General features: G+C 54.9%; 4 protein-coding genes across 4 annotated transcripts; 1 reads left to right on the top strand and 3 right to left on the bottom strand.

The window, feature by feature from the left end:
* Positions 1–1,105: 1,105 nt before the first annotated feature.
* EsH8_III_000552 (glycogen synthase) lies at positions 1,106–3,475 on the bottom strand (the record flags this gene model as incomplete). The annotated part of the gene is made up of 5 exons (XM_083262277.1): positions 1,106–1,214; positions 1,274–2,832; positions 2,880–3,155; positions 3,208–3,305; positions 3,373–3,475. The coding sequence occupies 5 exons, from the start codon at positions 3,473–3,475 to the stop codon at positions 1,106–1,108; spliced, it is 2,145 nt and encodes a 714-aa protein (XP_083122764.1).
* Positions 3,476–8,443: 4,968 nt separating this feature from the next.
* EsH8_III_000553 (CDC2/CDK family serine/threonine-protein kinase) lies at positions 8,444–11,823 on the top strand (the record flags this gene model as incomplete). Its single annotated transcript, XM_083262278.1, has 3 exons — positions 8,444–9,627; positions 9,682–11,529; positions 11,598–11,823. The coding sequence occupies 3 exons, from the start codon at positions 8,444–8,446 to the stop codon at positions 11,821–11,823; spliced, it is 3,258 nt and encodes a 1,085-aa protein (XP_083122765.1).
* Positions 11,824–13,180: 1,357 nt separating this feature from the next.
* EsH8_III_000554 (uncharacterized protein) lies at positions 13,181–14,767 on the bottom strand (the record flags this gene model as incomplete). The annotated part of the gene is made up of 1 exon (XM_083262279.1): positions 13,181–14,767. One exon carries the CDS (start codon positions 14,765–14,767, stop codon positions 13,181–13,183), a length of 1,587 nt encoding a protein of 528 aa, XP_083122766.1.
* Positions 14,768–16,426: 1,659 nt separating this feature from the next.
* On the bottom strand, positions 16,427–16,847 carry EsH8_III_000555 (YqaE/Pmp3 family membrane protein; the record flags this gene model as incomplete). The annotated part of the gene is made up of 3 exons (XM_083262280.1): positions 16,427–16,629; positions 16,694–16,735; positions 16,802–16,847. The coding sequence occupies 3 exons, from the start codon at positions 16,845–16,847 to the stop codon at positions 16,427–16,429; spliced, it is 291 nt and encodes a 96-aa protein (XP_083122767.1).
* Positions 16,848–21,265: the final 4,418 nt, after the last annotated feature.

Consider the following 21,265-nt stretch of genomic DNA (forward strand, 5'->3'; position numbering starts at 1 on the left):
AGGAGGTGGTGGTGGAGGAAGAGGCGGAAGGGGAGGTGGTGGTCAGCCTGCCCGTCGCGGTATTCTCTTCACTCTCGCGCTGGACGAGGGGGCTATCTTAATAGAGTTGGTGCGGTGCATCCGTTAAGGTAGGCCTTTCTGTTTTTGGAGAGTGTCAACGGGGTTTTTGTCTGGGATTGCCTGTCAAGTTGCTCCCCCGGAAGGGGCAGGACCATGCGTCCTCCTGTAGGATTTCAGACGAAATTTCCAGAAATACGATAGGTTTTCAGACGGCTGAGGGAAGGGAGCCTTTTGTCCCCGTGGCTGGTTGAGACGATAAAGCAAATTGCACTAGGCCCGACAACGAGGGATTTGGCAAACAAAGACAGAATGAGAGATGCGTCCACGGGAGACGGCAACAAGGGGTGATATTTTAGTGGCTCCTTGGTGTAGCCCCAAAGGCCCCCCCGTTCCTGTTCAGCGTGCTCTCCACCCAGAGGCGCCCTACCCATCTAGGGACCCCTGAGATTGTCGACCGTCGTGTGGGGAAGGACAACGACGCCGCCCCTGATTCGCTCCGTCTGTGGTCGTGTCAGGGGTCCGCATCCCCCCTGAGCTCTGGAGTAAGCAACGAGGACGCACCGATTCACCGATCATCACTTCCAACCCTAGATGCCCAGCCAGTACTCTCTGCCCTTGAAACGAAACAACGCAGTCTTGGGCTCGACTGGCTTGCGCCTCACTCCAACCGCTGGTGCCACCCCAACCATCATGGTCGTATCCAATGGATGATGCATTTTGCCTTGCCCCGAATCTTTGACAAATAAGAAACAAACAGTTGAGAACCAATCTAATGCTCACATATGCTACTCTGCTCGTACATATCCATATTCACCCATGCAGTCCCCCATCCATCTGCGTTCCCGTCCTTGTTGCTTTGATCCTCATTTTCTCCGCAGTCCATTACATCCATCCATATCCCTATATAAAATCTTCAATCGCGACTAGCCGATGACCGGAAGCCACTGGCACTCCACACCGGGAATGGCCAGCAAGCAACACGGTATCGTTTTGTACATGCACCGCCGACCTTGTCAAACAACGTACTGCGCCTCGTACGTCCTTCTTAGGAGTTGCCGTTCAACTGCACTCCGTCGAGAGGGCTACCCGGCCCGTCCGGGCGCTTGGAGCGGAGCGTAAGCGGGAATGGGTATTCATCGGGGTCTTCCTCCTCGCTGTGAAAATGCACATTAGCTTCGTCGTCGAGCAGACCAAGGACGTTTCCTCGACTTACGGCAACTTCCACGCAACATAGTCCTCCGTGTTCAGGCCCTCCCTGCCTTCTTGCAAGCTGGCGAAATCGCCGGGGGTCATCATGCCCGTGCGGTCACGAGGGGATCCAGGTACCGAGAAAGGTCGCGAAATCTTCTGCTCAACGCCGGGGATGAAGTCCTCCTCTTCCTCCTCGCCGCTGAAGGAGCCTGGGTAGGCTCTCCTCAGTGCCAGTTGGCGTGCCTTGACATACTCCATGCCCATTCTCTTCCAATCCAAAAGGTCGCTCAGTCGCTCCGTACGGTTACGCTGGTTGATGCGCTGTCGGCGGCTCTTTTGGCAGAAGTCAAACATCTGTGTCGTGAGCTGGTTGACCGAGTCGTCGACGCCCTTGGTCCGACGGTCGACGATGTAAATGCCATAGTCGCTAGAGTTTTCAATCAGCTCCTCCATGTAACACCCAAAGCCAGACAAGTTGGTCGTAATGCTAGGAACACCCATGACGGTGCACTCGGCAGGAGTGTAACCCCACGGCTCGTAGTACGACGCAAAAACGCCCAGATGCGTGCCGCGCACGAACTCGTCGTAGTCCAAAGGCAAGACTGGGTTGGCCGAGTTCAAAAACTCTGGATGGAAAACGATCTTGACACGGTCTGTGGGGTGGTTGAAGAGCTGCACGCGCCTAATCTGGTTCAGGACGGGGTCCTCGCTGTCGTTGAGCATGTTGTGAGTGACGATGGGGGGCAGACCATGGCGCTTCATGGCGAAGAGCCGTCTCCGGATGAGGACGCGATCTTGGGCGCTGATGAGCTCCTTGTCATCGGGCATAGGGTCGCCATCGTGCCACTTGAGTGAGCGCTCAAAAATGCGGCGTCCAATTCCTTTCTCGATGACATCAACAGTGTCCCGCAGCGACTTGATAACGGCCTGTCCCTTGAGCGCCTCCACCGTCAGCGACGTGGTCTGGGCAGGCATAATGACGAAAGCAACGACTGTAATCTTGCTTCCGGCGACCTTGAGACGATGGTTCAAGCGAGCCAAAGACTCGATGAACATGTCGACACCCTTATTCCTAAACTCGTAGCGACCGGCGGTGAAGAAGTAGAGCGTGTTTTCGGGGTCGAAATCGTAGTGGCCGTAGAAGTGCCCGCGAACAAAGTCGTGGATCTTTTCTTTGGCCTGCTGATGCAAGTTCTGGAACTCGTGCATGGCCGAGAACTTGGTGACGTTCAGACCATTGGGAAGTACACCATCCGGTTTCCGCTTGAGCAAGTGCTCACTTTCGTACGCAGTGATGTGCGAAACAGTAGTAAAGACATCGCAGGAGTGGGCAGCGGCGCGCTCAATGCAGTAGCGGTGGTAGATGCCACGCTTTCCGGCCTCGGCATCGACATCGAACCATTGGAGGTTGTTGTAGAAGTCGACCGAGCCTGCACAGAGGTATCTTCCTAGGAGAGTCGCATGGGTAGTAAAGATTGTCGTGACGTCAATGTGCCGCCTTTTGGTGAGCGGTAGGGCCACTCCGGCAAGCCATTCGTGGAAGTGCGCAATCACAGCCTTCTTCTTCTCGTGGCAAACAAACTACGGACATGTCAGTTTCACTCTCGAGTGGTTCAAAAGTTTCTCACCTCTCCCAAAAACCAAGCAACGACGTATCCAAATATAACAGCTTCGTTCGTCTCGTCATCGTTCGGTGGCGAGGGAATGCTGGCGACGTTCCACAAGTCGGCCTTCCACTCATCCATGAAGTGGTACGCTGTCTTGGTGTCGAAGAGCAGCACTCGTGGAGCGCCGTCAATGAGCCATCGACCGTAGAGAATGCCAATGCCACGATCTCTCATGGACTGGATCGTGGCAGCGAGCTCTGGGTTGGTGGGTTCCAGCTCCTCGACCTCCACAGCGGCCTAAATTTGGTCAGCAAACTGCAGGACAAGCATCTTAAAGGTTCGTTCTAACCGATTGGTGGTTCAACGGGCCGATGAGCGTGTAGCGATCGCCATATTCGGCTGTGGTCACCGGAGCTTTGGATTTCAGGACAGAGTAGATACCGCCAACTGCACGAAATGATGGGTCAGCCCACTGCGGAGACGAGGATGCGGGGGGATGCCGTGGGGATGGTACCTCGATGGGCAACTTCGGTTGCAATCTCGAACAGCAGGTGGTTCTTGACATCGCGGGGAGGGCGATCGTTGTTGTCCCGGTTGCCTTCTGGTATAGTGGACATGGTGGTGGAGGATAAGACTCTGGTGATGCTGGGTTGAGAACGAGTCAGTTAGTGAAGAGGACGAGCAACTGGGGAACAGCCACTGGAGAAGCCGGAACGAATGTTAAAAAAGGAGGGCCAGATAATCAATTGAAGCCGATGACGCAAATTGACAGGAACCACTCACCGGGTAACCAAGACGACGCGGTTGAAATGAGGAGACGTCGGAGCTTGAAGAAGCTCTCGGGATAGCTTGTAGATGGACAAGGCTTTGGTTTAAAACAATAGCAGAGTGGGGTGGGAGGTCTTGGGAATGCCAGACAGAGACGACGCCGGCAGAAAAAAAAAGAGAAGACGGGAGCTCTTGAACGGAGAGAGGTTGTTTGCGGGGAAGAAAGGTTTTAGCTACGAAGGTCTCAGAAAGCAAGGCCTGGCCTGATGTGGTGGTGTGGTGGTTAATGAGTGTGGTTGGACAATCCAGTCCCGCGTCCAGCCAGCTTTTCCTGTTTGCGCTAACAGCGAGGTACCTTAGTAATGCTACACTAGACAATTCCCTCTGGGGTGCCTTTTGCAGGCTACCTGACCTCGTTCTGGATACGAATCGGTGTCGACAGGAAGAGACTTCCGGCCCCGAAGCAGGAGGCGGGAGAGGGGGAGGAGAAGTGGGTGGTCAGGCAAGGTACCTCTCCCCCTCCTCCGAGTGATCTGAGAGCGCGGGTGAGGAGCGCGATGGGATGGAGGGACTCTGACAGACAGTGAAGTGTGGAACAACAACAGCGGATATTGCAGGGCCCCTGGGCCTGTCGAAGCTATCACTAGCGGGAATCCACACTGCAGTCTGGGAGCGGGTTTGGTCGCGCAATACCGGGGTGGTACAAATCCAGACCGCGAACATCCTCAACAAATTCTTTTCCCATATTGCGCCGTCAAGTATTTCGCGCTGTTACTTTCCAACGGCCACGGCCTCGCCGTCTTTCTCGCTTTGCCTCTCCGGATACTACTCTTCCTGCTTCCTGACGAACCCGATGGCGACGGCGAATTATTCCGCGGCTTATGGGAAGCAGGGGTTTTTTTTTGCCGCCTCTGCCTCTCACGCTGCCTAGAGGATGCATTGCGCAGACCCTTTAGGGGCACGAAACCTGATGTGTCTCCTGTATCGGAAAAAATACCATGATCGAAAAATCGAAAAGGCGCAGGAACAGGAGACGCAAGCAGAGGTACCTTGGTCGTACATGCATGGGGCTCGCTACCTCTGGAATGATGGCCTGGGAGCACCAGCCTTCACGCAATTTTGATACGAGTGGGTACCTCATGGGAGCTTTCTCCGGCTCAGCTTAGTCAGAATGACGACAGCCTTTGCGGGGTTGACAATCCCCAGACTCGGCGTTTCCCAGAGCTCCTTTTGTAGTGACGAAAGATTGAGCGAAAAAAGAAACGTACATCCCTAGAGCACCCAATCAGTGCAGGCAATTCAACTGCGCTACATGCGCCTCGCCTTTGTCTCTGCTGCTCGGTTTATGACCCGCCGATGAGAAGCCTCTCGCCAGATTTCATTAGGCCCGTCTGCCATCTGTTCCGCTTGCCATGCGTAGCTCAATTAGAAAGTCGGAAAACCCCCGCTGTCTTGAGCTGTCATGTCTCGGTACCTTGATTGTGCATTTATGTCTCTGGAGCTACGCCACATACTCTTCCAACTTCCTAATGCCCAGCGAGACACAAACATTCCAGGGCGACGCGGGTAAAACGACCAGCTCGGCTTCGCCCAGCTCGCTTCCGTGGCCTCTGGGCAAGCTTGCTGGGCCAAGATCGTGTAAGTATCTACGGATGCGTCCGGGCGCACCCGCCATACGACGATCCGTTACATCACTGAGCATGCTGATCTTCCTAGACTTTCGTTGTCCGGGCGCAGGTTCGTGGCATTTTTGTACATAGATCTGGGCTATCGCCGTGGTACCAGTCGAGCAAGTTTGACCTGTCTGCTGAAAAGATTTGGTTGACAGCATCAGGTGACGCCAGCGAAAACTTCGAGTATATTTCATGTTTGAAAGCCCAGGCATCATCGGCCCAACTGCCGATCCTCGTGTCTCCCCCTCCCCCCCTAATTTAGCGATACCGGTAGACTAATTGGCGTCTGCTACTGCTGATACATAGTGGTCGAAGCTTTGTTGGACGTCCATAGGCTTGGTATCTAGAATTAGGTCTGTCGCCCCAGCTCCCCGCATGCGAGGTGCTTTGCCACTCTGTGCCGCAGATATGGCGCTCATATCCAAAGTATAGCGTCTATCGAGACCTTGGGCCCATCTACAGCGCAAAGCACTCCGGGTGTGTCTCTGCCCCCTTCATTTACGTTACAGAGAGGCATAGACCGTGCCCACCAGTCATCCTAAGTGTTGAGATGAGGGCTTTGCCTTTGCAGTTGTTTGGCCTTTCCTTCATATCTCAGCGATATCCAGAAATGCGCAAGAAAACCAAACGTAATACTAACTGGTACACGGGATTTTGCAATCTTTCCCACGCTACTTTCTTGCCGACCCTCAACTTGCTTGGTGCTATCTGTCTCATCGAACCATGTGCCTTGTTCCAGCCTCAAGACCTCTCGTGTTTCCAGGGATGAAGTTAACGAGCGTTGGTCGGACAACAAGGCTTCAGATCTGGGCTCTAACAACCTTCGTGGAATAGACTGGAGCTAGCCCCCAACTTGACTGTCCTGATTGATTATAGCTAGACCAAGGCTATAACAAAGCAGACGGTGTAATTGTCAAAAGCATGGCGTGGGTATGTCAACATTCCTAGTTGTCTATGACAACGCTCCTGAGTCTGGTCTGCTATAGTGGCAGCATTTCCTCGGATGGCCCCAGCTTTCGGGGGGAAGCACCCGGGACCACAGAATTTGGCCCTGTTGGGCCAATTGGGAAATGAGCAAAAGTCTGGAATTCAACCCATACCATTTGAGCCCAATCTAGCACAAAGTGGTCTAGACAAACTTGCTTTCGCTCATAAAATACCGAGTAGCCCAGTATGGATAAACGTTGGGCTCATAAATGCTCGAGAGTCATGGAATATTCAGCCCAAACGCACTTACTTGAAAGCTGCTCCTAACGGCGGCTCTTGAAGCTGTGAATAGACATGAACCTGCGGTTGTCATTGGATTTATGGCTGGTCCATGCTTCCCGTGCATCCGATAGGAGGGATTACATTGGCAAGAAGCAAATGGGCGACAATCATACCGTGAAAAGAACGGCCAGAGACATCAACAACAACATGTTGCCCTCAAGGTACCATGTGGACTGTCGCAACTTGGGGAAGGAGAGAGCATCTGATTAGTACGCGCCTGCTTTTGACATTGCCATACACAGTGTTATTAGCCGTGCATAAAACAGTACACGGTCAAGTCCGTGGCTAAAGTCATCACGTGATGCAACCACGTTCTTGGAGGAATCAAGGTTTTCCCTCTCGACCCACGACCGACGTTCAATCACCCACATGCAACCCAGGTCACCAAGACTAAACAACCTCAACAAGCCCGCGATGGCGCACAACCGCGCATGTCTGAACACCGACAGATGCGAACGCTGATTTGACTTCCTTCCGACGGCTATTTTTGCAATGGGAGGACTCTACACCAACGGGTGCTTGGGGAGATTGGCTTACGAAATGGCGGTGTCTGGTGCTTGTGAAAGGCAAATTCTGGCCTCAGCGCATGATCATGGTGGATGAGGCGGCGTTTCTGGTGTTTCTCGAAGTCAGCTCTGACTATATCGTTGCGGGATTGTTGCCACTTTCGCGAAACCATGTCTACCGACGACGATGGAGAGGCGCTGCCGCCTTAACCAAATACTTGCCCGATTCGCCCGCCAAACGACACCGATGCCCTGCCATCGACGCGACGCAACGTTGTGGTGAATTCGCTGCTCCACAACTGCAAAGATGAGCGCTCACTTCGGAGTCCACCATGCCGGCGGAGTACATCGTTGCCTCGAGCCATGCCAATACCTGTGACGTGGGTACTTAGGTTGCTCAGAGGGGCTGGGGGAGGATGACTTTATCGTGCGGCGATTACGCCAGAACACTGTCCGATCATAGGACTCGTCATCGGAGCGGGTACGCTCGCTGTGACGAGGATCCGTGTTAAGACGACACGCCCATGCTATCTACATGGCCCCTCATAGGCGACATCTGCAGCCTTGGCCGTCATCGAGACACCAAGGGTATCGCCTCTTATCGACATAGAACTATGGCGTGCCGCTACCGTTGATCATGTTGGTTGAGCTGGGGGCTCTGCTGAGATCTGAAGTTCAATCACTCAAAGCGGAGTCTCTCGGACACCATGTGTCAAATGTGCTTTTGGCAGACTTCAGGGAGGAACCGGCAGTGACCGGCGCGTAAATCGTACATAGTGACCTTGTTGCCCTGGTCTTCTGCCTTGATGCATGGCAATGGCAGGGAGAGGGTTGACATATAGTTTGCAAGGTGTTGTGGTCTAATGCCTCGTACTCCTGGCATGCATGGGATGGACCAAAGTTCAGGTTGGATGATATGTGGCACACTGGACAAGTCAATATCGCCATGGAAAGCCGGCAGGAGGATATACTGCTGTGGTTCTGCAAGTGCACCACACTGGCTTGGGAACCTCGACTTGCGCTGTCAACCACCTGATTCGGCTTTTGGCGGTTTGTGGTTTGGCATACTGCATTGGGCGTTGCGTGCACACACGCCTGCTACTGACCCTGCGACCTGCAAGCTTGCGACGACCCGACGGAATGAGCGGGTGCCTGGAAACTTCTCTGCTGAAGAGTAAATTCTTTGCACTTCCAACTTCCCAGGCATTTTTCTTTTGTCGACAACTACTATTGCCAGATGGTTTTGCACCACCTTTGACACTTCGACAACTGCATATCACGCTTACTAGGCTGGATTGTCGCGTTATCGGCAAAACCTCGGCTGGCAACGTGCTTGCACCTAAAAACTCAAATTGAATCGGCTGTAGCGATGGAGTCCTACCACCACAACCGCCCTCGACATGTCGCCATGAGAGACGACCGCAGACCAGGCGATGAGCGCAGAGACCGAGGTAGAGCTGGTCGAGAAGTGACACGCTCCCGCAGATCTCCGTCACCTCCATCCCGTCGACCTCGGGAAGCCGACAGATTACCAAATAGCAAACCGCGCGACCCTCCCCTCGACAAGCCGCAGCCTTCTGCCAGAAACCAACACAGACCACGCGAGCGTAGCAGAGACCGGCCTCGTCGAACTTCCCCATCGCCCTCGCGTCGCGATAAGTACAAGGAAGACTCTCGTGACAGGTCGCGTGGCAGGGGTACTGGTGACTCGCGGCACGACTCCCGAGCCAAGCACCAGCGAGACCGCAGTCGGGGACCGCCTCGAGTTGACGGTCACCCTTTATCGCCGTCTTCCAAGCGACCGAGAAGCCGAAGCCCCGAAAGAACTGCCGCAGACAGGAAGAAGGTCAGACGGGATAATAGCCCTCGACGTGACCCCAAAGACCCAGCACCTCTTCTAGACGCTGGCCGGAGCTCACGCGGCTCCCCTCCTCCGTCTCGACGATCACCCACTCCCGACCGCCGCGAATTCCGGTCAAACCCCAAGGATAGGAGTCGTCGAAGTCGACGAAGCAGGTCTCGCTCGCCTGGAAGAGGCGGGGGACGGGACCGTCGGGACTATTCCCCCTCGCACCGCCGCGACCAGTCGCCTGGCCGGAGAAGGGGACGATCTCCACTTCCCCATCGACCAAGATCCCCTCCACGACAGTCTTCTGCGTCCACGAGAGGCGAACTTCGTCCCGCGTCGCCACGTCGCATTTCTAGGGATCGGCAGCGCCAAAAGCCGCCCCATTCTCGTGCCTCTTCCCGGTCCCTTAGCAGAGGATCAGGTAGACGGCTTCTACAGGGCGACGAACCAAGAGTTGCTTCGAGGTCTCAACCTTCATCAGGTGCGAACAGCGTGGAGGTCAACATGAGTGGCAGAGGCAACCATCGGGGAGGCTTTGCCTCCCACCAACAAATGCCACCTGCTTTCTCCCAGTCGTACAGCGACCCACGACAATTTTCTCAATCCCCGCAACCAACTCCAAATTCATACAATGCATCCCCAAACCATTCGCCCTACGGCGCTGGCAGAGGGAATTGGGGTTCTCAGCAGTTCTCTCCAACACAGTATGTTGAACATCATTTCATCAAACGATCAGACTCTTGCTCACCACTCCTCAGTCAATATCCCCCTCAGTATCCACAATCCAATTACGGCCCCCCGAGTGGCCCGCAAGGCGCCTACACACCAAACCCCTCCTACTCACCGCCACCGTCCGCCCCAACAGGGCCGATGCAACAATATTCTCAAGGGAACTTCCGAGGCAACTATCGTGGTGGAGGTGGCTTCCGAGGAAATCAATTCGGTTCTGGCCGAGGGGGCTATAGAGGCAATAGCTTTAAGAGTACCGCCCAATGGTCTTCCAACTCTCACGGCACCGGCCAGCGACAATCGGACGATGTGGCCTCTCAGCATTCCACAACCCCTGCACAAAGCAATAAGTCAGATATCGGCGACAACGCAGAAGAGGGCGAGAACCCGTTTCGCCCCTCCAAGGATTTGCAAGTCGAGGACACGACGCCGTCTGATAAAGCCAGCGAGGGCAATGCACAACGATCCAACAGGGTTCCTCCCGCCGGCCCGGCCGCTCAGTCGACGTCATCATCGAAGTTCAGCTTTGCGTTTAAGGCATCTGCAAAGCCGACTCCAGCGGCGCCCAAGCCCGAGATCTCCCAGAAGTTTAACGCCGCCCCGCAACGGCGAGATGCCTTCCAGCAGAATGATCACAAAGATCGTGAGCGGGATCGTGACCGAGATCGTGAGCGGGAGCGGGATCGTGATCGTGATCGGGACCGCGAACGTGAACGGGATCGAGAACGGGATCGAGAACGGGAGAGAGACCGCGACCGCGAAAGGGTCCGGGATAAGGACAAAGATGTTGACAGGGACATTCTCCGGAGTGCTCCAACTGAGCCTGCCTCGGCCAGAGCTCGCCAGGAGCCGAGACAACCTCCGGGGCCACGACAGCCTCCTGCCCCGAGGACACGTAAGATTAAGAAGACGATGAGGCGCTTGAAGCCCGGACCAACACTTCCAGACGACCTGATCAAATCGGATTCCGTTTACTTCCGGAAGCCCGGAAACGAATCTGTTGTGGGCTCGGGCACCTACGGCAAGGTCTTCAAAGCATTGCATGTCTACACGAAGGGACTGGTCGCTCTCAAGCGTATCCGCATGGAAGGTGAACGAGACGGGTTCCCCGTCACGGCAGTCCGCGAGATCAAGTTGCTTCAGTCGCTGCGGCATACCAACATTGTCCAGTTGCAGGAAGTCATGGTTGAGAAAAATGACTGCTTCATGGTTTTTGAGTACCTATCTCACGACCTCACGGGCATTCTCAACCACCCATCATTCAAGTTGGATGCAGGACAAAAAAAGCACATGGCCAAACAGCTCTTTGATGGCCTCGACTACTTGCACAAGAGAGGGGTACTCCACCGAGATATCAAAGCTGCCAATATCCTGGTCAGTAGTGACGGTATTCTGAAGCTAGCTGACTTCGGCCTGGCACGCTTCTACGCCAAGAGGCATCAACTGGATTACACCAACCGAGTCATCACAATTTGGTATCGCTCACCCGAGCTCCTTCTGGGTGAGACGCAATACGGTCCTGCTTGCGATGTTTGGAGTGCTGCCTGCGTCATGATGGAGATCTTCACACGACATGCCATCTTTCCAGGTGACGGAGGTGAGATCAACCAGCTGGACAAGATTTACGCTGTCATGGGAACCCCGAACAAGGCAGAGTGGCCCGGGCTGGTAGACATGCCATGGTTCGAATTGCTTCGTCCTGGCTACCGACGCGCAAACACCTTTGCTGAGAAATACAAGGAGAGGTTGCCAGCAGCTGCTTACCGACTCTTGGCCGCTATGTTCCACTACGATCCCGCCAAGAGACCAACGGCTGCAGAGGTCTTGGCAAACGAGTATTTCACCACCGAGGACCCTCCTCCGCGACAGGCCGTCGAGTAAGTGCTTTCCATTTGGACTTTTCCCGACGTCTCTTTCCGAGAACTTTTGCTGACAGGTTGAACAGGCTTGCTACGTTAGACGGCGACTGGCACGAATTTGAGTCCAAGGCACTTCGACGAGAGAACGATCGCAAAGAAAAAGAAGCACGGCGAGCAGCAGCAGCAGCGGGAAAGGACAACAAGTCCAGAGATCGAAAGAGAGAAAACGAGGGTCAAGATGACCGTGGCGATGCGAAGAGAGTACATGTCGAGAGCAAGGGTGCGGTCCCTACTGAACGTCCAAAGGCATAGAGGACCCGCCGACGATGAGCTGTGCCTCCTGTGCTTGAAACAGCCATGGTTCTGCTTCAGGTCTACCCCTCTGGTAAGCAGTTGACCTTTTTTTCACACACACACACACACACACACACACACACACACACACACACACACACACACACACTTGCATTGTTTGCGTCGGCATGGCGTTGGGGAAATTTAAGATTATGGTTTGAACGAAGGGCATCGTTGGTCAAGTTCGGGGACACGAGCTTGGCATTATTTTTACTCGCGCGGATCTGCGAAATTCTCCCCATCTCGAGAAGGAATTGGAGATATGATGGCCGAGGAAGAGGCGGTAATGGCTATCATTTTGCGGTTGTAGGATTAGCTGGCATTTATGCATCTAGCCGGCCGGGCGTGTGGGCAGTAGAAACCTGCGTGGACGTGGAGAATATACCAGGAGATGATGCGATGATACTGTTGCTCCTTTTCCTCGCTCATCGTGATGGTCCACGGGCAAAAATACGCCCGCCCAATCTCGAGGAAAGCTGCCAGACTGACTGTAATATGGATCTGTCTGAGCTGGTTTCCATTCCGGCGTTCGCCCTGGGACGCAACAATGTTGTATGAAACTACATCAGTGTTGTCCGTCCGAACTCGAGGTTGGCCTCAACATGACCACACGCTGAGCCGAGACTATGTGTGTGTGTGTGCCTGGAAAAGTTGAACGGTTTATGCCCCTGCGTCGTCAAAACACAATATTTCCGACAACTCCCCGGGCCACCCTAGCACGCTTCTCGAGTCTTTTGAACCGAGTTTGAAGGAGGGGGAAAGAGGACGAAGGGGGAGGGGGGATGGTAGCCCGCCAGAGACACAGCAATCCCTTTCTTTTAGAAAGAAATGGCTGCAGGGACATGTATACCCTTACATGCGAGCAGAAGAGCTATGCGTCATGCCGGACTCTCACTTTCGCATGGACATCCCACAAGTTTGAACGCCTGTGTATAAATCTCAATCTGAAATGACAACCATTCCAACCCCAAACCGGTTCCGTCCCCCCTTATTCTGTGTATCATAGAATCATGAATCATCGTTAGGTCGTGACTTGTACTGCTTACAGGCGATGAGACAAATTCCTGCTTTTGTGTCTCCCACCCCTTTTTTTTCTGTATAGCCAGCCTTCCGCTTTATATGGGTATCAAAGCCAACTGTTTGGTACCGTCCTTTTTGGTTAGAGCCACCGGCGTATGAGACAACCTAGCTAAACAGCACCTTTTACCATTGCACTTCTAATTCGGCTCCACCAGTCGCTATATCCTCAACGGCGCAAGACTCGTGAGCGTCGCTGCCGGCCGTGTGACGTTGGTCATTGGCTCATCACCTCATCTCATGACTGGCTCTCAACAATTTTCCCTTTGTTCTTGATATCAGTTGTTTTGAGCAATTCTCGCAGGCTACCCTCAGCATGGCTTCTCGAAACGCCACCTTGAGCGGATGCCGAGCCAATTCCAACGATAGGCGGCAGCCGCCACGGCACCCAGCCAGTCAGGCCAGCCAGGAGGCCAGCCGGCGTCTTCGCCTGGTCAGCCTGAGCTGAAGTCTCGTGGTTTCGCGGCTCAGAAACATTAGCTCGGGGCCTTTCGTCCGAGCCTTTGGGGGGGTGGCGATGCTTCACGTTCTCGTCAACATCCGTCCGGACTTCAAGATGACTGGTCGATGTCTTCGGCAGAGCAGGCTCGCTGACCAGAGCTGTAGCCGAGTTGCGAGGAGAAGAAAGACTGTTGGTCGCCAAACCCTGCCGGGTGCTCTCCAACATGGCCGTGGCGAACGATGATGATTTCCGCCTCTCGAGCCGCGGGGGCTTATTCTTAGTCTTGTTGTTGTTATTCGACCGTTCCTCACCTTCGCTCACCGAATACGTTGGCGAGTTGCTGCCCGATGATTTCCGAGTGGCTCTACCTCGCACATCGGCCGTGATCTCTGCAGCCGATTTCTTCTTTGACTTGTCTTCCTCTGAAGACCGACTAGAAGACATGATAGTCTCGAGCGTCCCCATGGCTATGCTTCTCCTTCGACCGCCGCTCCGACGTTTCTTGTTGCTGCGCTCATCGTCCGACACAACGGCCTCCAACGTGGGGCCGGCGTTGTGACGCTGGCGTCTGGACGAAGACGCATGACTGACAAAAGATGCGCCGGATCCGTGAGGAGCAACATGGACCTCGTATTGGTTGCTCAACGAATATCGTGACCTGGCACATATTTCGGCGATACGATCGAGGTCTGCGTTGATGTCGTTCTCGCCCTCCTGCGCATCAATGTTGGCCATCATGCTCTTGAAACTGTAGGCTTCCACGGGTGGGAGCTTGGCCAGGGCATCCTGGCCTTCCAGCCGCTTTTTTGCCATTCCTCTGGCCGTGCTCAGACCGCCATGATGGACCGACTTGCTGCCGCCAAAGGGGGTCCGGAGAGCAATGATGCGCCGAACGGATGCGGCAGGCCCGCTCACCACCGATGAGGTAGAGCGAGGGCCGAGACCGCCTCCGCTGCCACCGTTACTGCGATTGGTACTTGTGGGTCGGCTGTGAGACCCGGAGTAGGTCCTAACGATGACGGGCTGAGAGTATGTGCTGCTCTGGGCACCGGTGGACTTGGCGTAGCGGTGGCGAGAAGGGTAGTTGCTATTGAGCTCTCGCAGGGCAGAAGTACGGTGTGCGGCGGTGCTGTCGTCGAGCGGTATGGGCTTTCCTTCGGCCGTCGAAGGCACCAGAGACGTCGAGGACGTATTGGGCTGGAAGAGCGGGGGGAATGAGAAAGGCAACGAGTCCCGCGTCGTTCTCTTGGACACGAGTGAGGGGGGGAATGGAGCGGCAAGGGAAGTACCGCCGGCAGCACGAGTAGTTGAGGGAGGATGGCGGGATTGAGATGAACCAGAGTGGCTCTGGGAAGAGAGCTTCCCCGAGTCCATGTTCATCATGAAAAACGTTGCGCGCGAAGGGCTATATATATGTACATCAGAGGGCAGTATGGGCCGCCAGGGTAGTAATCAGGAAGAGTTGGTGTTCGAAGTCGTGCGGCGGATGGGGTAAAAAAAAATGTCAGATCAGCGCGTGCGGAGGCATGGTTGAATGCTTCGGTTAGCAATATGTCGAGTGCCGTTCTTGACCGGGATCTGGTTTGACGCCGAGATGGGCAGACAGCTCTTTGGCAATGTGCGCCTCGTCCTTTCTGGATGATCTGTAGCCTTCCGCTTCCGCGACAGGCGGCCCGGGGGTGGAGATGGTGAGTCGAGACAGAAAGGAAGGCGGGCGGTTGAGTGCGTGATGGTGGAGCTTTGGAGGAAGCAATCCGGATCGCCTCGAAGCGCGCAGACAAGGTCGCGTACGTACTGATACCCCGCAACAATTGCAGTGTCTCATGGGAAGGAAGGGTTGGGGAAGGGGGGGGGAGAAAAGCGAGAATTAGAAGAAGAAGGAGAGGAAAAAGGGCCTTGGGCAATGTTTAGGGTGTAGTTGGATCCGGTTGTAGCGATAGGCGGGGGAAGGAGGCAGGAGACTGCATGTAGTAGAGGCATCGGCAGAGGCTATTACACATACAGGCTAGAGCAACGCGGCACCAGCGAACGAGCAGGTGCGTGCTGCACGAGTGTCGTGGCTCCGTTCAAAGGGTGGTCCAGCGCCGACCCCCTGTCGCTGCCGCTGAGTGTCGTCCAATGGCGACAGCCCTGGCCGTGCCAAACGGCAATGCCGTCAGACGTGCACACTGTCTCCGCCGCCGCTCTTCCTCCGTTTCCCCTCTCGACCCAACCGACTCGACCACTGACTGGACTGTCCAACCTGCCAGCCTGCCAGTCTGCGCCCGGGCCATAGCCAAAATCGACCAGTCACCAACGCCGGGAACCATTGACATTTGTTGCTGTTCAGTCCAGACCATTTTCACAAGACTAAGGCCGTGTAAACGATTGAGGTGTCTCGAGGGGGGGAAACGACATCGTGTCGAGTCGAGTGCGCGTCACTTCTCTGCCGGGGCGATGCTTAGTATTCGTAGTTGCTGTCGTAGCCGCACTCGCAGACCACCACGCCGTCATGTGCCGCTATCTCGTCATGTCCCTTCCCGCCCATGTGGATCCGATAACGGCCGTCTTGAATCAATGATCACCGCCCACATGGCAAGGGCCGTCCAGTCCAGTCCAGCCGCGACTCGCCCACATTCGGCCGGCCGCCTGCGACGTATGCTGCTCGTTTCGACTGCATCACTCAACATCCTGGAGTTGTCTCCCCCCCTTAAATCAGGGATGCTTACCTCCACAACGTGGCAAGGGCCGTTTACGAGGACAAGGTCGGATGCGCTGGCACACAGATCCGGCGCCTTCATCTGCACGCGGGCCAGGCACACGCACGCCGTTGGTTAGGTAGGTTTCTAACGTGATTTATTTTGGTTACCATCATATATACCCGCCACTGTCGTCAAACACGTCTCCCACTCCTCGACCAAGGTCCAACATCAGCACACTGCTGATCCTCGCGTCGGGATGTAGTCCAGCCGCACCATCGCATCTCTTTCATGTGCTGTGTGACCATGACCCTGCAGCTACCGCCATTCGGAAGCCTCGCTAGTACAGCTATAGGCCGTCGAGCTATGCCGTCGACTGGGCAATGGTTCCGTAACCGTGGCCACCACTCTGCACGTTGTCGCTGTAAACACCTGGTGCGCGGCCAGTGACGATACGGCCCTCTCGCGCTTGCTCCTTGCGATCGTAGTATACGTATTCGACGTAGAAAGCGTGTATGTGGCCTGGGATGTATCCCAGGATCGTCAGGCAGATGTTGACGAGGAGATCTAGAAGCCAGGTCAGTACTATGCAGCCAAGTTTAAGACGTTGCTATTGTTGTTGGCAACCCACCCATTCCGCAGCCGGCAACGGCATAGACGCCGACAGGAGGGACTAAATGTATTCCATGTTAGCAATCGCTTTAGGGCGCTACAAGCCCGGCACATTGGAGCAACGGACCGAGGATGGTGATTAGGATGAGGAAGACAGCGGAAATGGCGCCCATTTTGTTAGTCTGATGTCTATGTTCAAATCTACGGCCTTGGAGGTGATGACGGGTGTATCGAGGGTGCGGTGCAAATTTGTGTTGTTGGTTGTTCGAATTGGATGCGTTCAAGGGTGTCGAGACCTTGTTGTGTGATGATGCGAAGGGAGTCGACGTCGATTACAACCGAGGCGGGCAGAACCTTAAATGCATCAGCCCGGTGCGACGAACGGCCAAAGTTGCCGTGCTCTATGCCTGCCTTGTCTTGGTTTTGCGTAGACGCTGTGACGCCTCCCTCGGCCTACGTACCTTTTGGCAGCCAATGCCCCCAACGAATCCCATCGCGACGTGGAATGCGCCGCCACTGAATGACGTAATCGGGACGTGCCGTGTTCCCTTCATCAACATCAGACAGTACGTGGCCCGGTGCACCCATCTTGCCTTGCACTCAAACTGCAAACTCGCCGTTCGTAAGCTTGTCTTCGGCAGAGGTAAGGTACCTAGGTAAGCATGGCCAGAGCTCCCGGCCACCTTTTGCTGGCAACCATCGCACACTGTTTGGGGGTAGACCCAACGTGTCTTATGCCCTCCTTGTCTAGTCAGGGGCCAGTACGAGCTCCAGGTGGCTGTTAAACGGAGGTTGCTGTACGGGGCCTGAGACATGCAGCTCTGTATTTCCCGACATCAGGACCAGCCTGCCAAGCGATGTTGTCTTTGCAGCTTCCGTAATCGACATGCTGATCCAGATCACTCAGCTACAAGATCTATTAATGGCTCAGGTTTACGGGCACGCGGTTGCTGTGCTGGGATGAGTCAAATTGGTGCACGCTATCCTCTTCACTTGATCTGTCATTCCGGTTGGTTACTGGTGTATAATACCGATTTCTTTTTTGTTCCTGCCCCGAGCAAGCAAAGTGCCATGTCCAACGTCAGACAACACATTAGGGACTTTTCGGTATGCTATTTCCGCCAGCGAATCATTGGGAGTATCAGTAGGCGCGCAGAAGGGCAGTTCAATGTCCTACGGCGATTGTACATTGACCTTTAACCCGAGCCACCAAGTTTTCCAATCGGTAGTTTTGCAATCCAGCTCGCATAGTAGGCGTCAAAATATTCACCGTGTCAACAGTTAACTGTTTGTGTTGGCGTCTGAATGAACGGCTGGTAGAAGGTTTGGTTGAGAGTAACCACTTGCTGGATATGGAGCAGCAGCAAGCGACGGGTAACACGAGGACAGTCCCTCCGACGGAACCGGAACGTCACCCGGTGACCCGAATATAACCCGTTGAGAAACCACAGTGAACTTTGATAACAACTGCGCAGGTGGTGATCCGGACAGGGAACAGTGTTGCGGTGCTGCTTCACAGCGAGCCCTTGAAACGGTGGGACGCGTAGCCGCTCCGTCAGCTCCAAGGCGACATGTGCCAACGAACAACAGCATCTACCCATAAAAGTTTCCCAAATACTGATGGCATTGCCGCCTCGTACAGGCAGCTGAATCAAATAACTTCCATCTCGGTTGAGCCGCGTCAATGACGATGGAAATGAGTACTGCGGCGACTCAAATAAAGCTCCTGGTCGAGTACCAGGCACTTTAGGTTCGGACCCCGGAACTAAGCAAACGCGGCTGTGACGGAAATGAGGTTAACGAAAGAATGCTGGAGTATGACGCCTCTATTTATGCAGAATCAAAGATCGATACAGATGACTGTGTTAATGCTTGCGTAGTTAATTGCGAGGATGTGCAAAATGTGTTGGTGTTAGAACAGCGTCGCTTTCAGTTGAGGGAACCAGGACAGTGCTGAAATCTGGCACGGTGCAAATGACCCAGGATAGTACTCTATAGGGTGTAGACATTGATGAAATCGATCCCGAATGTGTTTCGAGGGCGTCCGAAATGTATTCATGGCACAGCGGTCACGAACCGTGAGAGTATGCAAGGAAGCTCGTCTCGAAAAGACAGTAGTGAGTAGTAGTATGGCTGCAGGGCTACGTAGTAGGAGAACTCCCTGCCATCACTCGCTGCAAATGAGGGGGGGCGCTATGGTGCAAAGTAAGACAGTTCTTCCGGCCTTCTCGAAGCCTGGACCTGTGAAGTGTGATGGATAAGAGTCTGAGCTGTTGAATCCGCGGATTGGCTCAGGGTATGCCCCCGTCTGAGAGGCCGGTGGCAACACCCCCTGAATTTCTAGTTAGTCTGTTTTGTGCCCAGCTAGAAGCCACGGAAGCAGCTAGCTCGGCCAAGAGAGCTTTCCAAGCACTTGGAAACAACTAGGTGAGTCGGTGAACGAGGATCAGAGTTGCAGGTACTGTAGTAAACAACGTCGGTTTCTTTGCGGCCGTTACTGGTACATGCCCCCGCGCCGAGCTGGTTTGACACCGCTGCCAACCGGCACTGAGACTGCACTATCGCCGGTACCTGCAAAGACGTTGGGGGCAGAGACGAGACAGGGTAGGGGTGATACATCATTGTGGACTGATACCACTGGAGCGAGATGACGCCTCGCCTAAGTCGGCAAGTCAGGTCTGGTTTTGTGGAGCTCCTTTAACGTTCGCTCATCTGCAACGACTGTGCTAAGGAGCTGTCGCCTTCTCCAGCTGGGGAATGCCGCACTGGTTTCTCCCATTGGAGAATTGACGATGTACCCCGAGAGGCAAAACAACCGGCGGAAAAGGACGCCAACTCTGGTGCTCCTCGCACACCCCCCAAGCCGTTGGACAGGCTGGTTGCGGAAAGCTAGTCGAACTTTTCCACGTGGGAGACAAGGAGATGCTGACCAGCGACGGCCGGTGTGGTGTGGGCAGCCAGGACTGCGTTGAACGAGCATCGGGAACCAGCGCCCGCTGATAGGTGCACCCGAGCCACCTCAGTCGAAGGAATAGCAGTGTGCACTGTCAGGCCGGGTCGTTCGCAGAAGAGGGAGAGGCACTGGACGGCGGAGGGTCTCGTCTCTGCCCCACGCCCAATTATCTATCCATTTGCCAGCTCTTCCCACGGACCAAGTCCCCAACGGCCACTTGTTGCGGCGGCCTGTTCGGGGAGTGGAGGTCGATGATGTACACGTGTATCTAGGTGTAGCCTCAGGTAGGTAGTGTAGGGTAGGCACGTCAGGTATGGAGACTGGAGTAATAAGGTAGGGCACGGTACAAGAACCACGCCCGCCCCCATTTTCCAGCAGGATTCGGGCCAGCATGGCGGGAGTGGCGACCCAGTGTGTCGTCCCAGTTTCCGTACTGCTGGTGCATCCCCGGCAAAAGACGGTGCTTGAGTAGGTAGACGTGGTAGGGTTAGATGAATGGGTAGGCTGATCAATCACCTGTGTTGACATGTGCGAAGCCGCTGTTCGGAGTCCAAAACAGGAATTCCTTCGTCGCAGAGTGTCCAAGTGTGTGACTGAGGCGCATACGGCGCCACCCTGGTGAGTGATGAGAGGTCGACACACGGCTGGGACGCGCTGTGCCGCTTGTAGTTGCAGCACCCGATACCTTGGTCTCCGAAGAGGGACGTGAGTGACGGGTTCGTGCTGGAGAGAGACGGGGTGAACAGGAGAAGGAAGCCCTGCTGATAGGGAAGACCCAGGCATCCGGCGACGGCGGCAAGGGGCCGATATGCAAGAGGGAGTGGCTATGTCCAAGGGTTCCCTCCCGAGGGAAGATGGAAGGTGTTGCGTTCCGAGAGTGGACTTCTGGGCCCTGCCATGCATACGAAGCGGTCATTTCTGTCATTATTTGACATTGCTTGTTCTGCTGTTGGCGCTCATGTCGTCTTGCAATGGGCGCCAAGCTTGGCTAAACAATGATTCGTGACCGAATCCAAACACGATGCACCCGGAGGCAACCCAGCAGGCCGTTCCATTCATGTCCGGGTTCTGAGGGCAGTTGGGGACTGGAGCGTGTATTGTTCCGAGTCGGATGCAAATGTGAGGCGGGCGAGCGGTATGACGGGTGGATTTTTGGATGCACATTCCGTTCTTTAGCACGGATGATATTTCACCCCATTTTCCCAACTTTGGTTAAGCGACTACGGCAAGAGCTCTTGGCGCGCTGATGTGGCTTCCCTACCCTCCGCCGCCGCGGTTCGCTCATGGCACACATGGCAGCCAGGCAGATGCTACAAGCACGGCCGCAGGCTCCGGCACAGCACTGACGCCGCCCCTAGTGCAGGACACTGCCTAATGAGGAGCCAACAAACACGTTCGGTTTCGGTACTGCAATAATACTCGGCATTGAATTAAGAGACTTGAGGAGGGGATGTGTACTCGTGGTTACTGTTCCTGTACCGAGTGTATAAGGGCGTAGGAAGTAAGGACTGGTGGGTATGTGAGACGAGGCATGGGCGAGGATTGAGTGGTTTAGAGCTAGCTGTGCCTGCCTGTTGCATGCATTTATCGAAGCCAGCGTGGAATCATCATGGACCAAATGCCCAAAGGAAAAGGTAT

This window comes from Colletotrichum jinshuiense, chromosome 3 (genome assembly GCF_051148585.1).
Source record: "Colletotrichum jinshuiense chromosome 3, complete sequence".
NCBI classification, from domain to species: domain Eukaryota; kingdom Fungi; phylum Ascomycota; class Sordariomycetes; order Glomerellales; family Glomerellaceae; genus Colletotrichum; species Colletotrichum jinshuiense.